The sequence below is a fragment of the Morone saxatilis genome, unplaced genomic scaffold (genome assembly GCF_004916995.1).
Source record: "Morone saxatilis isolate NCDOM2014 unplaced genomic scaffold, NCSU_SB_2.0 Contig0, whole genome shotgun sequence".
Lineage (NCBI taxonomy): Eukaryota > Metazoa > Chordata > Actinopteri > Moronidae > Morone > Morone saxatilis.
Window position 1 is genome coordinate 10,340,692 of NW_023339650.1, and position 17,525 is coordinate 10,358,216.

Below are 17,525 nucleotides of genomic sequence, written 5' to 3' on the forward strand. Positions count from 1 at the left end.
GCTATATATATGTATATATTGCACAAGATTACACTAGGAGGGAGTTGCACAATGTAAGAGCTTTATTTGTGTTGCTTTTGCATTTTTGTTTCATAAATTGTGGCTAAGTTGTCAATCACTTTTTAAAATCTATATGTTGTAGATTGTTATTGCATTCTGATATAGACAGAAATATACTTTTTGGAAGCTTCTCTGTAAAAACATATGTGCCAGATTTTTATACATTTCAAATATAATGCATATAAAACTCAGTTTAAAGCAGCTTAGGCACCAAATTTGATCATAATGTCATAATATAAGCAAAGCCTGATGTGGGGTGGCAACTTATGAATATATTCATGAGGTCGAGTGCAGTTTAGGGTGTGGGGTATGTAAATTGTCTATGTTGTGTCTGCATTGTAGCATCCTTGATATTAAAGGAGAACAAAGGCAATGGGGGTGAGATTGCTGTCCTGATGAGTTTACTACTATTTGATGAGATTGCCTGCATTGAAATATGGTGAGTTTATTTCTTCACTCTTTGAGCTTTCCATGCTACAATAAATGTGCATCCGTTCAGTGCTTTATTATACTACCTGTGTTTTTGGTGTCATATCAGGTTGGACAAACCTAACACAGATGTGACCCTGATGCCGTTCTCCCTACCACTTTCAGTAATACGCAGGTAAATTGATCTGTAAACATTATTACTTGGGTCATGGTTACTTTTAAAGGTCCCTTCCTAACCAGTATTAATAACTCTTTACTCCTCTGCCAAATTTCCTCCCAGGTACAACATCCCATTCCAGGCAGCGACTCATCACGCTGTCAGTCCATACTGCTGTGTTCTGCCCCCTTCCTCTGACCTACTGACCCTGGCTCCCGCCCGCCAAGCTCTGCAGGTGGCCTGGAACACTGCATGGCATTCTGGGATAGACAACCTTCTTGAAGAGCTGCACGGCATCTCTACAGATGTTACTGAGTAAGATCTTTAATATTTCTCACTATTATGCATCGAGTGAGGTATTAGCATAGTCTTTCATTACTACAGGAGTCCATTGTAATTTGTTCTTGTGTAATAACAAAAGACTGGGAACCAAGGTTGACCAGCGTTTCTGTATCAATATTTTAAAAAGTTTCCAAGGGTAACGCTTTGTAGTTATTTGTCATATAAAGTATATTCATTTATCTGTTAAATTTGAAAATGTTAAATGTTGGATGTTGGAGAAACTGACCAGAACAATAATTCCCGCAGGATGTTTTAATAAAAAAAAAATCCCACTACACATCACTCTTCTACATGTTCTCTCTAGTGGAGAATTGCAGTAAAGAATTAGTTTCAGAGGCTTGGTATCTTGTGTTTCATCTGTCTTCATTTAGTTCTAATGTGACCTAATTCAAACAGATGAGAATGTCTCTCACACAGTTTTAATCAGCTTGATTACAGCAAGGACGTTTAAAGCACACCTTAGATAGATCAATCCACCAGAAACTAAATTTCATACAGGGCTGTTATTGGGAGCAGAGTACTTGTTTTAAGATGGATTAGTCAATGAAAATTGAAAGGTATCTCAACCAAAGTCCTTGACCTCTGATGATATTGCTCTGTCTTTTTACAAAGTTTTTTTTTTGTTTTGACATAATTTTGACAGTTTATGAGTATGATGCCTGCCTCTGCTTCTGCTTGATTCAGTTGCAAGTAATTCTCAGAAAACATGTCTCTTTGGATGACTCATAAATGCCTCATCCCTCCAGATTGGCGATCAAATATGTTTGTTAATGCAGTCATTAGTATGCTTCTGAGGATGCTACTTATGCAACACACTTGTCAGCACATCAATAGTCTTGTAATGTGATTTCGAATAAATATATATATATATTTTATTTTTTTTACATCTGTTCCCCAAAGATTTCATCCTGACTTAAAGCTATCAGAAGCGCAGGTTCTTTCGCTGCAGGCGGCGCACCTTCCCACCGCGCTGCAGGACTGCATCCAGGCCATCGTCACAGCAGCAGGACACAGTTCGGTGACCTCTGCCCTCTCCAGGCTCAGCCTCTATTTACTGACTGACAGACTGGCCCTCCCTCACCTGCCCACCTACAGCTGCAGAGACACTCTAAACTCCCTCAGCTGGCAGGCAGCAGTTACCAGGTACAGTGCAGACAAGTTCAGTTAAAGATTCATGTACTTCAGGTACGCATGTTAATTTCCAAGTCTGAAAATGTGTTTTGTTAAGGTTTATGAATTAAGCAAATTATCGAAGGGTGTTATGATATTCCCCAAATGTATGCCATCATTATTACTGCTGCCGTTGAACAAAACATCACTTGAATGAATCAAATGTTTTTTCCATGGCTCAGTGAGCACAGTGTGGCTTTGTCTTATTGTCCTGTTTTGAAGAATTGACCTGAATTAATAGCTTTGAATGCTGTTTCTGTTTACAGTGCCTGATATGAGTATTAAAGATTCCCTTAGGAAGTATGATGAACTTGTGATATCTTTGACAAAAAGTTTGAGCGAGTTAGTTTTGTTTTTCTGCTTGGCATCATCCTTATTTAAGTAATTGTTTTTTTTAGCTGGAAGTTTTTGGAAGTATGTCAGTTATTTCTGTTGATTCCATCACTTTATCACCACCCCATTGCCAGAATCCAGGTTTTTTACATCTGCTGTAGCTGCATATGTCTACTACTTGCAATTAATTTGTGTTATTAATATATGCACTGTACAACTATATTTTCTTTAGTAATTAGACAAATACAGTAATGAATATTAAATTATCAGAGTATTTTCCTTTCAACCACGCTCTCTTCCTCCGGTTCTTCTGTTTTCTTTCTCTTCCTCCCTGCAGGTTTCTCCAGGTGCGTCCAGCCTGTGTGGAGGATGAGAGGTTGCTAGTGGGCATTGTTGCGTTTTTGAATGCATACTTCAAACAGATGCACACTGAGTCTGCATCTGACCCAGAGGACAAGGACCTGCGCTGGATACTGGAGCTGCTTCTCAACCAGGTACAAATAATTTACACTTTCTGGACAAGCAGCCAGGTAAAACCTCACTAGAATAGTCCTTCAGAGTCTCATCTTAAAGAGATGATTTAGATCTTTTTTTCTACACAAACTGGTGTAAGTTACAGTGTGGTTTAGATACATGCATGGACTACTATGTACTGCTGCACTGTAGCCTTTTTGTCTGTCTGTGTATGTGATGGAAAAATATGTGTGTGTACATCTCTGTTAGCTAGTAATCTGGTTAGGCTCTCTCCTCTCCAACACAGAGCGTTTTATATACCTGTAATCAAAGCTTAAATAAATCACACACCGTCAGACAAGCCAAACAAATTACTCCCTCATAACGACAGAAAAATAGTATCACAGCGAACCACCTCAGACCTGCGGCAGAGATTATTTTCTGAGCTCTTAACACAAAGTTGGAGTCATATTTTTGCCTGAGGAGAAGAATAACCACACTGTTTTAGCGGCGAGAGCTACTTTTAGGATTTAATCAGTCTCACCTCGGCTTTCTCATTAATGTGTGTGTAAACAATAAGGCCTCCCCTGGCAGCTAAAGCAGACTCAGATTGAATGCCTGGTAGGGGTGAGCAGCTCTGCTCTGCTCCGACTTTTCTGTAATTACTGAGCTGTTTCAGGAACATCTGTCGCTCTCTACACTTTCATTAACTATCTACTCTGTGCACGCTGCTCAGTAAGAAATTTTCCATGCCGCTTCTAGATATGAGTTTTGCAGGGAGGGATGGGTGGTGTTAAGATGAAGGCGCTCGCTCAAATAGGCCTCCCCTACATCACCCCTACATGGGCCAGTTTGTTTGAATTCAGAAAGGTTAGATAGATTTAGTTTTACTATTAATACTACATAATCCATTTAGGTTAATCATCTCTGAGCAAGGGAATGCACTTTTAAGCTGTGTATGCAGATTACAAGAAGGCATGAAAAGAAAAAAAAGAAAAAGACATTCATCGTTCATTTAAAAGAAAGGGAAAGTAAAAAGAGACAATCTAAGACTTATTATTGCATTAAAATGGGAAAAATCCCAAATAATTACATAAAGTCATAAAGAAAACCAATAACAAATTGCTTCAATCATTCGTCAATAATCCAGGAGACCGAGTCCCTTCTTAATTTGCTGCTCGGTGTGGAGACCCAGACCTCAACTCAGAGCCCAGGGGAGCCGGAGGAGCTGAAGAACCATGTCAGCCAGAGACTGCAGAGAGAACTCACCAGCTTCTTTAACCTCTTACTCCTCCGACTTTCAACCACCACTGACAGGTAGGATGATTTCACACAAAAACCTGTGGCTCTCCTCAAGGAAGTCTCGAGACAGAATATGTCATGTCTTTAATTGTAATTTAAATTATTAGTTCTAACAATTGTGTCATAAGTTATTATTATAGAAGGTATATTTGATTTCTTACATTATAATACTAGAATAGGTAGGAATTTCGAGTAATCATACAGATAGTAAAGGACGCAGGATACAGTATTACTCAAGGCAACGGAGGCACAGCTGACCTTCCAAGACCGCTTTTCTGCTAGAGATATGCCACAATATTTTCTAATTAATTTCTTAATGAAAAATAAATGAAAAAAAACTGTAATTATTACTCTGGTTGTGTATGGGAAAGGTGAGTGCACACTCACAATAATATTCATAATGCTATTCATCCTTCCTGTGGGTTTAGAAAATTGATTAATAATAAAAGGAAAAAAGATACTGAAGTGTTCTTCCTCTATAGGGGAAGTGTTTGTTTTAATTTGTGATGGAAATCCTGCGAGTTTAGTCATTTAGAACATGAAAATGAACGGCGAACACATAAAAAGCCACTGGCTTATGATAAAGAATTGGAATGTTAATTGTCAACAATATAATTTTTTTCCCCTCCTCTTGTCTGCCTCTTGTCTACCCTCCTGTCTGTCTGGTTTGCTTGTTTCTCGCTCTTTCTCACTCTGTCCTTTCCTGTCTGTCTAGGCTATGTCTGGCATTAGCAGGCCCCTTCAAGAGCCAGCTGGCAGTCCGTTTGCTTCAGAGCCTGCGGGTGTCTGACGCCCCGCGTTTCTATGGCCTTCCCAGCCTGGAGAGGACTCTGCAGGGCATGGTCAGCCTGACTGCCCAGCCTGGCTGGAGCTCCCACTGCCCTGACCTGGAACCCGTCTCCCTCTGCTCCAAGTATCTCAGTGGGCTATTAGAGGTGTGTGTTTGTATGTGTGCATATGCTCATGTGTTGCATGGGCATATGCAAGCCTCCTACCCTCTAATCAGAACTGAGACTGCCTACAGAAATGAATAAAAGGAAAAGCGCAGTACTTTCTGAGGAATTAATTAAAATTAAGCAGAATATGGTTACGGGACATGAATTGCAATAGGTAAAAAAAATCTCATTGATTAGATATGCCACACTGTGAAGATGCTGATGAGATTAATCAACCTTGCCTATTCCATCTGTTCAGTTGTTCAGCAGTCCATAAAACAATAGCGTAACACAGTGTGGACCAGCTTGCACAGCAGTCCTCAGCACAGAGGTGTCCAAACTTTTATTTTTGATTGGGAATGAAGACCCCTGTGGAATAGACCATCCTGTATACACAATACCTATTCTTGTTCATTTGGTTTGTTCAAATGCGTTGCGTTTCATAGACATGAATTGAGATTAGATAAAGATTGAAGGTTAATTTCCTTTTCAGGCGTGATCTCTGGTGGCTACTTCCATCTCTCTGAAACCAGTCAGATATCTAACCCTTTCACCCCTGTCCTCTCTACCCATTTGACCCACCTCTCACCTGATACTCCTGGCACTGTAGGGCCCTAAAGCTCAGCAGGCCTTGGGCACCTCTCTCTCCTCATCTGCTCTTCAGTGCAGTCCCACATCCTGATGGCACATCAAAGCAAAATAATTAGTCTCAGCTGTATTTAGCTTTGGATGCAGTGAGGTGCATGACAAGCATACAGCAATCACTAACTCGGAAACAAGTGCTCTTTGTTCAGTCTTCTTTGCCTTTGGTGTTTAAATGACAAACAAGCGGAAGCCAGCAGCAGTATGTGATAACACCACTTACTTAATAACATGCAGTTCTGTCAGCTTTATCTTTGTAGGATGAAAAATTCTGGATGGGAAACCATAAATCCCACGATTGCAGCGGAGTGCTCTTCACTAATTCAGTAAACCCTGTATGTCCTCTACGCAGGTGATCTCCTCTTTTTATGTTGAGTGGGGAGGCAACTCCTTGTCATTCATGGGGAAAGGTGTGACCAAGAATGCTGTCATCGCTTTGCTTCACCTGTCCCATGAGATGATGGCCGAGAACAAGGACAAGGTAATCGTCGTTGTTTATGCTGCTGTGAGGGTGCTGTATTGAAACATTTTGAATGCAACCGAAAAAATGATTTTCTTTCTATTTTTGTCTGCGTCAGGACTTCATATCCCAGTGGTCTTTGGGGAGTGAGGCAGCTGCAGAGGAGGCTAGTGCCTCTCAGCTTGGTTTGGCTTGGCTCATCCCGCTATGGGTGGACAGAGATCAAGAGGTACAGACAGTCCCCAGCTGCTCATTTTCTTGAATTTGTGATCATTTAAACATATATACCGACATATGTAAACTATATACAGTGCATGACAGTCAAAATTTAGCTGTTCACTATTCAGTCTTCAGCTTACACTTTATAAACTCTTTCTGTCATAAAAATGAATTTTCTAGATGCTTGACTTTTGGGACAAAATTAAACCCATAAGAGTTGCACAAGAGCTCGCAGACAAAAAGAAGCACATGACAGCTAGTCGCACCAATTTCTCTGTCTGTCTCCAAAAATAAGTTCCCACACAAGTCAGTCTAAGAGACTCCCTTGACAAGGTAGACTGCGTCTTTGCCATCATCAATTTAAATGCTAGTAAGCACGGCCAAATTCACATTTAACATTGCTATACATAGCATTAGCAGCATCCTTTGCTTTTAGTCTGTGGATGTTGATAACCCTACAACATCTTTCTTTTCATATTCCCTCTTTCCTCAAACATCCACCCAATCCCCTCTCATGTCAGGTAAGGTTTGCCAGTTTGGGTTTAGGTGCAGCTCTGTCCTCTGTGCCCAGCGGGTGCCAGGCTCTGTGTGCCAGCTGTCAGAACATCAGCGGAGGTCTGTGGGGCACGTTGCTCAACATCCTCCTGGATCAGCAGGAGAGCAGCATGGTCCGCAGAGAGGTACGATTTTAGAACTGCAGCTCTGCACTAATGTCTGTGTAACTCAGAAACGTGGTTTTCTATATTGCTACACTGAAAATGAATAGCTCCCTTCTAAATGAGTCCTGGGTCAAAATATAGAACAGTTGTTGCTTTGTCCTAAAATCACCTCCACACACCTATCAAAACTACTAAGAGCAAGGCAAATTCCACCTATATTGTATCTATGGTCAGTAAATGTGCCTGGACTATGTATTACCAGCCAAATACAGGCAGATGGCACTGTTGCTGATGCAGTCTAACTTAACCCAGAGTGTGCATGTCTCTCTTTTTCTTTTTCTTTTTTTTGCTTGTGTGTCCAGGCTGCATTTATCCTGCAGAATTTGCTGGTGATGCCCATGCCTGCCAACGCAGAGGAGGCCAAGGACTCCCACTGGCAGGTCAGCAGCTCTGCCAGCCAGTTAAAACGCTTTTACAGACCATGAACTGTTTTCTCTCTCCCTCTCTTTCAGTTTCCCTTTGTCTCTACTCCCTCTCGGTTCCTACCTCCCATTCCTAACTCTCTCTTCTCCCCTCTTGTTGAGCCCTGCAGGGTTCAGACCAGGGGTGTTGCTAGAATTGAAGCTCTACTGGGGTGCAGGCCTCCAGCATTCACATCCAAACTAATTAAGTTGAAATCTCTGTCAAAACACCAGCAGCATCTTAATTTAGGATGTCATGACTGGTGAAGGGAGCTGTATGTCAGAGATGAAAAAGATAAATATTATCTTTTAAAAGCAAGGCTTGTTGTTTACAAAATCTGATCTAGTTGTAATTGCCAGAAGAAAGCTATAAGACAGATATACAAAGCACAAACCAGCCCATGTAAAAAATAGAACTGTTAGACTTGTTAGACTAGCAGCTTTTAGAGGAAAGTTGAGCTAGGCAGCATTTTAACTTTATTTATTTTCCCTTTGCCCTGTTCTTCTCAGTAAAAGGTCAAATAAATATTTGACGTGCACTCATCTCTCTGCATCTTTCCCACGTTAACTATCTCCTCTTCCAGCACCCATGTGTCCATGATGAGGTGTCTGGTGTGTCTTTGGTGGGTCTTCCAGCGCTCCAGGCACTGCTGTACCACTGTCAGTACTTTCAACATGTCGCGCTCTCTGCCTCCAACTGCTACCAAGGCAGATACACTTTCCACCTGCAGTCTCCTGGTGACGCCACCAACGGACCTCAGGAGAGCAATTCACTGGGTAGGTTTTATTTTGATTTAAATTTGATCATATAGGTCTGAATTGAGTGCATTTTAGCACAGTTTTTTGCAGTGTAAGTTTGTGTCATTACGTGTATGTGCTTGACTAGATTCTGAGAACTCTCTGTGGTTTTGGAGAAGCGACCCACCAGCGCCCGCTATCAACTCTAGCAGACCTTCCAGCTCCCTCTCCACGTCCAGCACAGTGGTCAGCAATGTTCCTGTACCCTCAGACATGCACACACACGCTTAACATGTCTGAAATAAACAGCTGTGGCTCTCATCCTCATGTTGTCTGTTACAGATAAGAGGTTCAGGGTTACACACTCCTCAGGGTCCCTCCCCATTGAACATCACAGAAGATACTCCTACCAGCAGACTGATGGCTCAAGGTACTGCAGAGAGCCATAGAGTGTGCGTCTGTGTGTGTGTGTGCACACGTGCATTCACAGTAATGGGTTTACACATCATGGTTTAGTCCTTCATACCGTATAAACCGTAACCGTAACATTATTTTCCTTTAGAAGCAGTGAACCTCATTGTGGTCAGGGATAGTCATAAACCAAAACCATTCCTCACATTTGTATGTTTATGTTTCTAGCACAATTTAAGAAGTAGAACATTGTTCTCTGGTGTTTTACCTTAGTTGGATGTTTTTGATTATGTGGTCACAGCATCTTTAGTTCCAGACAGACGTGATTCACACAGTGTGTGAACCGTGGGGGAGGCGCCTCGATTAGCTGTCTATTGATGTGTTTCACAGGCCAGAGTGACACAGACACCAGCGAGTCAGTTACCTCCCAAGACTCCCGACAGGGCGAGCCCTCAGCAGTGGAACCCGTTGTCATGGTTACTCCCGACCTCATGATGGCCCACTGTGGCCTGCTGACTAACCTGCTGGCCATCTTGCCAGATTTCACCCTCACTGCCATCCGACACAACCAGCTCCTCCAAGCACTGGCCGGGTAAGAGGTTGCGTGCCGCATGAGCCCGCCCTCCCCTCTAATGTATTAATCATGAATAAAACTCTGGTTTGATATTTTTCTGTTATACAGTATAACAGTTTTATTAGTATATATTCCTTGCTTGTTATATTGAGTCTTGGGCTGTAATGTTTAATGTTTAGTTATTATAGCTTTGATGACTGATTTACTGTTTTAGTTGTCAGTAAAAACATTTTCTGGTTGCCGTGTAAATAAGTACTAAAATAATTATTTTTGTCATTTTTAATCATGATTGAAAATGATCTAAATAAATATGTGGGTATTTTATCCCGTAGATAATTCATGTTAATTGTAGCCCTTATCCCCTCTAGCTAGTTTCTTGCAAAAACACATTTCCCTTCATTTTTCTTTTCTTCCTCAGTCTGGTGGATATTGGGCTCATCGAGAAATGTCTGACTGAGCTGAAGACACCCAACGTCCTACCAGGAGAGAGTGAAGACATCAAGGGCCAGGTAAGGAACACTGTGATCGACAGTTCTGAAGAATTTTTCAACTTTTGTTTTGTTTTGTTATTATGACTTACCATGAAAAAAAAAAAACGTGGGTTGGTTCAGTACTGTGCCAGCTTCAGCGCTGCGCTGGGTTGTCTGAGGGCACCTCCAGATTTTTAGTGTGGGTGGAATGCTCAGCAAGCTTAAACTCAAAGCACATCATTGTTTTTGCAGTTTGGAAAATTAGTTTTTAAACAAGAATAACTTACTTTATTATTACTTATTTTCTAACCGTAGCTGCTCAAGATATTTGTGCAGTCGGATTGCTGTTAATCTGTCTTTCTGTGTGTATATATATATATATATATGTGTGTCTTTCTAGTTTGGCAGCCTACTTCAATTCCTGTCTGGCTTCTCCAAACTGCTTCAGTCATGTGTCATGGTGAGCCAGGAGCTGATTGGCCAGATGGACTTCCTGAAACATCTGTTGACTACTCTGGTGGCAATTCTCATGCTGGATACCAAAGGATTAGGTCAGAAACGTATATTGAATTCAGATGAAATACATTTCAAACTGTTTTCCACATTCCATATATACTACCTCATATCCCACAATTATTGATCTGTTTTGAAAACCCATCAACGACGCTCCAACCGCAGCAAATCCTATTCATACATTTATCCGACTTTCCCTGCAGTGTGTTCTATAGTGTGATTTGTGTGTGGCTTTGTGGCTGTCTCGTGTCATAAAATTTGTGACTCACTCTTTCCCTCTTCAGATGCAGGTACCCGGGACGCGGTTTGTGTGTGCTGGGCAGACGTGTTTATGCTCCTGGCTACTCTGGTGAGGAGGGACAGCTCAGCAGCGTACCCATCTGTCTCTGCTGCGCTGGGGAGACGCTGGCGGACATTTGCAGGTACACAGATTCTTTGTGTGTGTGTGTGTGCGTGTGTGTGTGCGTGCATGTGTTAAAGTGAGTAAATTTGACAGAATTAATTATTCTAGGCGGCAGAATTAGTTTTATAATCATCTATTATGGATCGTTTCTCGCAATTCATAACAATAAATTATTTTCTTTTTGGAAACATTTAGATGTTTCATTTGATTTAAATGGCCCTCTGCGGTTCAAGTGTCAAGCTCTTGATACATGAGCAAATCAGGCTGTGAAATCTATTTTTTTTTCATAATGATTAAGACTTACAATCACAATTAAGGTAATTATGCTGATTGCAGTAACTCACTAAATAATCAGCATTAGCATTTTAGGTATAATTGTGCAGCTTTAATTCTGGTACAGAAAATAAATTCTATCGTATTAACACATTCATTGCCTCATTACTGAGTGTATTAACTTCCCTGAACAGATGCTAGGATAGGATAATTGCATCCTGTCCTTACACTACCTCTACTCCTCCTACTTGTCTTTCTCTGTGATTAATGGCACAGTGGGCAAATCTGATGAGTCCAGAAAAAGATGAATGCTGAGCCTTTGTGCGTGTATTTATGTCTGTGTGTACATGTTTATGGTATCTGCGTGTCTGCATACACATTCAGATGATGAGTGTCTTCTCCACTGGTGCATACTGCCGCAGTCATGTACAAATATCTCGCTGTCAAGGGATTTGAACAATGGATTTGCCATTTTGTGTCTCGCCATGATTCAGTGTGTGTATTGCTGCATCGTTCATTAAAAGAAAGCTATTCTCCTACCAACTCTTTTTATTTTCCCTGTGTGTGTCTGCAGGAACGTTGTCGGTGTGTGTGAATGGGAAGCTCGCAGACCCTCTCCTTCACACAGTGGCTCTGCAGTTTCTCTGTACAATTTTCACAGAGGAGACGAAGCGTCAGGGTGTAGAGGTCGCAACCTCAAAGTCTAAACATGCTACTGCTTTGTCAGACATTGTGAATGGTCCCTCAGCTAGCCAGCTGTGTGAACTGCTACTGCAGGTACGTGGAGGTGACGGGGGGGAACATAGTAGTCTGTGTAGACCTTGGTACACAGTGGATATTAGATTTTTTTAATATACAATGATGTGTGTGCTCATGGCAAAGTTTCAAGGATAAAAAAAAAATTCCTCCAAGAGTGTGTGATCATGCGTTCCTCTTTGACTTGATGCCAGAGTTTTGAGAAGAGGACCTTTCAGGACCTTTTAAAGAAGCTGACAGCCAAAGCTCTGATGACACTGCTAGCCTGCAGTCCCACAGCTCAAAATCACGCAGCCAAAGGTAATTCCCCAAACAGGCTAGAGTTAGGCTGTCACCTGTTCCGCACTCTTTGAAAATGTAAAATGGGTCACTAGCTTGTTGTCTTGTGGTTGGCTTGGTTCTCCACAGACATGTATACCAGTTTCACTTAAAACTTTAATGTCATCATTGATTGGAAAGGTCAAACTATCGTCAAAAGTTCATGCTCATTCATCGTAAGCTATTTTCGGTTGCTTATGGTGGATATCTTACTCTTCATTTAATGTCATGTTCCCATTCTGAACTGTTTTTTTTTTTTTCAGCTGGTCTAATTGACAGCTGCGTGGAGCAAATAAAGCAAACTCACTCCCAGCTCCACCTGGAGTCAGTCCGACCCGGCAAGGCTTCCCACCGCAAAAAGGTGAGCAGAGACTGGCTGGAAATTTCCCGTCTCAGCATTTCTGTGCCGCCTGTGTTTTTTTCCATTGGATATAATAACAATCTGGATCCAACATATTGGATAAATATTATGAATATCTGTTGTAGCAGCAGTTGATCCCCTTTGCTGTTATGGAGCAGTAAAGATGCAGTAAAGGGTGTTTTCAACTTGATCATTTAAACATATTGGTCTTTGTTTTGTCTTTCTATTTTATCAGGAAGAAGGCTGTTTAAAGGAAGTAAAACTGACTGTGGAGATCCTGCGGAGTGCTCTTTACCGCAACGATGAATGCAAAGTGAGCCTCTGTGTCTGCCTTTTAATTCCCCACTGCTAATTGGTTTTTAATGGAACCTCGGAGTACCAATGCTGAGCCTGTAAATGAGATTCGCCTAAATGCGCATGGTCCTGCTAAAATCTCAGCAAGTTTAGCTTCTTAAATCCTGTAATGGCATTACTTATGGGGCATATTAGCTGGTTTTCATTTTATAAGTGGCCTTTCTGTCACTGGTGGTTACCTTGTACTAAACAGCCAGGGAGGCTCTACTGCAGCGATTACCATACCATTATTCTTCTCCCCGTGTGTTTTTTCTGCACATTTAGAAAAATATTGAAGCATTTTATGTTGATTACTGCCATCTGTGTTGTATAAATTGCGTACATGCCTGTATGTGGGCCTTTTCCTATGCATCTGTTGTGTGTCTGTGTGTGTCTGTGTGTGTGTTTGTGTGTGTGTCTGTGTTTGTGTTTGTGTTATAATCCATTTTTGTTTGTGTGTGTGTAGGTAGTGGCCACAGATGCTCGCCTAACACTGGCACTCTATGCTCTTTGGCCTTGGCTCCTATTGGACGATCCCACCATGGAGGCGGTGCTGGAGCTTCTGTGTGTCTATACTGCCAACTGCACCACAGGTCTGTGTGTGTGTGTCTGTCTGTATGTATGTATGTATGTATGTATGTATGTCTTATGTGTTTGGGCAGGCACTGTGCCTGGCCCGTGCCTACCCATCGCCTCTGTCTGTGGTTAGCAATCTGACTGAGTCACACACACTTAGCACTAAGAACCCCATTGTTCTCTCTAGTGACCACTGAACAACATTGTGTCTCACTGTATAAGACCAGCGCCTGCTCGCCTGCCAGTTACAATGGGCACAGTGTCAGGATCCAGGGGTCAGGCTGCATGGCTGTCTCACTATGTATGGCAACGGGTTTCAGACCAGTAGGAGATGATGTGGGGAAGCACAGAGCATCTCTGTGTTGCCTGAGTTATTGGTATTCCATCATGCAAATGTAAGAATTGTGTATGTGGAAATCAGAACAGTAAAAAGACTTTTTGAGTAGAGGAAAGGCAAGATTCATGGAGAGGAAACAGCAGGAAATTTTACTTTGATAAACGGCTCGTGGTCCCTTTGATGTGTTTTGCGTGTCTGACTGGTGCAGTTGTGCAATCGAAATCAGTTTCATCAGTGAAGGAAAGGAAATTTCATGCGCAACACTTAAGAACCTTTCTGAATATGTGCGTGTGTGTGCGCGTCTTTGTGTGTTTTTCTGTATGATTGGCACCTGTTCCTCAGTGGGTGTGTGTGCTCTGATCTACGCTCGCTCGCTTTAGACCCCTCATACGCTCAAGCTGTGAAGCGCCAGAAATCAGTGAAGTCGGGCACAGTATTTCCCTAAAGGTTAACTGAACAGCAGGTTGTGTTCAGGCTGCATGCAGCCAGGCTTAGTATTACACCATCCACCCTCAGGCTACCATTTTGTCTCCTGAGACTGCTACATTTCTACTGAATGTTTCATCTCCAGTCTACCTCCTTCATCCAAGGCTTTGTTTGCACTGCTAGTTCAAGTCAGATTGTTTTTTTCATCTGTGCCACACATATTTCCACAGATCTTTCTGTAGCAGCCCCAAAATTTTGCTCCCACAAACAAACAGAAATTAAAAAAAAAAAAAAACTATCAATCCTGTGTAGTTGCAAAAAATAGTAATGAGATTTGTAGCAGTAGTGGGGGACGCCTTCAGTAAATTATAATTATATTATTATAAAGCAGAGCTCCCTTGTCAATTCTGTGATAGACCAGCTTTCTTGACAGGTTTTGCGATAACCTCAGGCTAACATCAGCATACGCTTGTTGCTGTATGTTACCATTCCAGGATTAGTATAACCAACAAGCTGTCATGTTCCTCAAAAAGAAACATCAATCAGTGTCAGACTACGTCTTGTCAGTGCTCTCTGTCTTAAGCTTGTTAATTTCTTTTATTTTATATGTAATCTAGAACTGCAGCAATTAGTCATGCCAGTTATACTGATGTAAATGCGGTGCCAATAAGAGAGATATTTTCATTCGCATCACGTACTTGTTTGTTATCTATTTGTGTTTACATTTCTAAATGGCCTAGTAGAATAAATTGTAGCCATAGCCTGGTGCTAAATAATTTCCCTCCCTCCCAGAGTCAGAAGAAGTGCTTTTCATCATTAGTCAAAGTGCTTTCATGGTAAATGAAGATTTAAAGAAAGATTTAAAAAATAAAAAACACTTTCAGATGCGTTTCAAAGCTGTCTGATTCTACATGTGACACCTCGTTTCTTCAGATTTCTGTATTCATGGTGAACAGTGTTTTAAGATGACTGGGTTTCTGTCGGTCTCTCTCACCAGCTGCATCTTTATCGCTCCCACTAAGGTGCAGTTTATTCCATCTTTTCACACGAGGTCCGCTCTTCTTCATCATTTTCCTCATTTGGCTAGACAGCTTTTACAGCAAAACAAGCTGCGCATGCATTGCAGCCGTGCAGATGTTTTGGTATAGTGGGCAGACAGCCGTGCAGCCCGACTGTCAGTCTTTATTTTTGCGGCTACTGGTGCAGCTGGCTGGACAGCTAGCTAGCTCTAATATAAACAGACCGGAGCAACCAGTTCCAACAACAAGAAGAAGAGAGCATTTTGCTGAGTGTTACACTGTGTTAGTACTAGACTGTTCTCTGTGATAAAAGTGGCTACCATAGCTGCTAACGGGACAGAAAACTACAGTCCCCCACAGAGCAGTTAAAAGAATGTTATGTTGATGCTTTTGAACCAAACAGAATGAAGCCAGTGTTTGGTTGTTGGTAACTGCAGCTGCAGGCTTCATGTAATATTGTGTTTTTCAGGATTTGCCCAAACATTAGAATTGTATATTATTAGGTTGGAAATTATATTAGCTGCTCTCACAATCTAGTATGGTCGTAGCCTTCAGTGGAAGAGGATGGAATAGTTGTTTTTGTGTCAGCACAACCATGTCAATCAGCATTACTCTGATTGGCTGCCTCAGGGACAGGGAGCAAGCTTGTGGACTTTCCATCATGCATCGATTATTGCTCTGGCCATTTAAGACACAGGGTGAAGGTTGGAAAATAATGTTCTTTTAAAATAGACTGCCAGCCTTGGTCTGCTTCACTTTTTAATTACTGTGCATAATGTGCTCCTAACTATACACATTCCAGCGTATAGCACATGTGACATATGTAGATGGGTTAATGAGTTACAAACACGTGCAATGTTTGTGAAACCTGTGTTGATAAAATCGTTTTTTGTTTTTTTCAGCATGCAGTTCTCTCTGTGGCGGCGGCTCTGCTGCTGCACCAGGATCTAAATGCACCCTTAGCAACTCTCTGATGCACTCTGTCATGAAGCTGGCCTCAGGGATCGCCCCAGATAACAGTCCTATCCAGAAGCTCGCCTTCTCTCTATTGGCTAACCTCGCCATGTCCCGCGAGTGCCGAGGCCTGCTGCAAAAGGTACAAGCACTGATAAACAGTATATAATACAACAACATTGTGAAAAAGATTAGTCAAAAAAAGGTGAAAGACATTAATACACAGACTCAGAGTGTGATATTATATCACTAATTACTAATTCTTTTAAACCTTTTAAACCTTTAAAAATAAACATAAGAAATGCATTAAGGCAAACCAAACTTGAGATTAGTCATGATTGAATCTTCCTACCTCATCTCTGGCACCGCCTTTACATAACCTCATGGTTTTTTATTTATATTTGTATTATATTATGTATATTTTATATGGGCTGTGGCCAAAAGGTTAGAGGAGTTCATCACTCTCACTGAGGTGCCCTTGAGCAAGGCCCTTAACACCCATCGCTCCACTGGAGCTGCTCGGTGGCCTTCCCTGAATAAATAAACGTACTTTTATATTTATTTTTGTATTATATTGTATTGTTTTGTAGTACTTGTTGAAGCGCTGTACTGATGACATGAGCCACTAATTTGTTATAACCTGCCCGGGGACTGTGGATGTAAATTGGTCTGGCACATTTACATTGTAGTGGAAACTGCAATGTTGACTAATGCATTGTGCACTGTTCCCGGGTAAATAAATAAATACTGAGAATTTTATTCAGAATGCGTGAGTATCAGTTTCATCACTAAATGAGGATGTTTTAGAATAAACCTGGCTGTGAAAAACATATTTACAAGTTGAATAAATTTAACTTAAGTGAGATATGCAGTGTGACAATTTAAATACTTCACACACATTAGGTTCTCTCCCACTAAGCATGTCCAAAATCTCACCCTCACACATATGCTGTTTGGGGAGACTTTCTGAACTGGAATAGCAGCTCTTAATGATCTTTTCACGTGACTCTAAAACTTTTGTGTTAAACCTCTTTTGTCTACTTCCTTTGGCTGTCATTCTCAGAATAACTTCCTGCAAGCCTTCCTGTCAGTGCCAGTGCCCAAGGCGGGCAGTGTTAAGGCGACATCCGTACGTTGTAGCGGCGGGAGCCTACTTGGCCTGTGGTTGAGACTGCTGGTCAATCTCTCGTTCGCGGAGGATGGCCAGCAGAGTATCCTTAGAGTGACCGGAGCCCTGGAACTGCTGGCAGACCTGGCACAGCACCGGCGCCATGCACTGCTCACCCTTCACAACCTCTGCTTCTGCCCTGCCAACAAGCCACACGTCATTACAAATGGTATGGAAGGGACGCAGGGGTTAAATTTCTAATTTCTTCACACAGGGATATGAAATGTTTTTTCTTCAAACACACACACACACACACACAGATAGATAGATAGA

At 41.7% G+C, this 17,525-nt stretch overlaps 1 protein-coding gene across 1 annotated transcript in view; it reads left to right on the forward strand.

The window, feature by feature from the left end:
- rttn (rotatin) overlaps positions 1-17,525 on the forward strand; it is a 31,688-nt gene that overhangs the window by 11,713 nt on the left and 2,450 nt on the right. Inside the window, exons 22-46 of the mRNA XM_035656028.1 lie at positions 403-499; positions 599-664; positions 770-961; positions 1,889-2,131; positions 2,829-2,985; positions 4,095-4,261; positions 4,962-5,181; positions 6,176-6,304; positions 6,402-6,512; positions 7,024-7,182; positions 7,524-7,601; positions 8,207-8,399; positions 8,509-8,606; positions 8,703-8,790; positions 9,162-9,363; positions 9,764-9,854; positions 10,216-10,366; positions 10,613-10,750; positions 11,579-11,781; positions 11,955-12,060; positions 12,342-12,439; positions 12,675-12,752; positions 13,239-13,365; positions 16,033-16,226; positions 17,148-17,421. Coding sequence (XP_035511921.1) covers positions 403-499; positions 599-664; positions 770-961; positions 1,889-2,131; positions 2,829-2,985; positions 4,095-4,261; positions 4,962-5,181; positions 6,176-6,304; positions 6,402-6,512; positions 7,024-7,182; positions 7,524-7,601; positions 8,207-8,399; positions 8,509-8,606; positions 8,703-8,790; positions 9,162-9,363; positions 9,764-9,854; positions 10,216-10,366; positions 10,613-10,750; positions 11,579-11,781; positions 11,955-12,060; positions 12,342-12,439; positions 12,675-12,752; positions 13,239-13,365; positions 16,033-16,226; positions 17,148-17,421 — 3,660 coding nt within the window. The remainder of the gene's footprint in view (positions 1-402; positions 500-598; positions 665-769; positions 962-1,888; positions 2,132-2,828; positions 2,986-4,094; positions 4,262-4,961; positions 5,182-6,175; positions 6,305-6,401; positions 6,513-7,023; positions 7,183-7,523; positions 7,602-8,206; positions 8,400-8,508; positions 8,607-8,702; positions 8,791-9,161; positions 9,364-9,763; positions 9,855-10,215; positions 10,367-10,612; positions 10,751-11,578; positions 11,782-11,954; positions 12,061-12,341; positions 12,440-12,674; positions 12,753-13,238; positions 13,366-16,032; positions 16,227-17,147; positions 17,422-17,525) is intronic.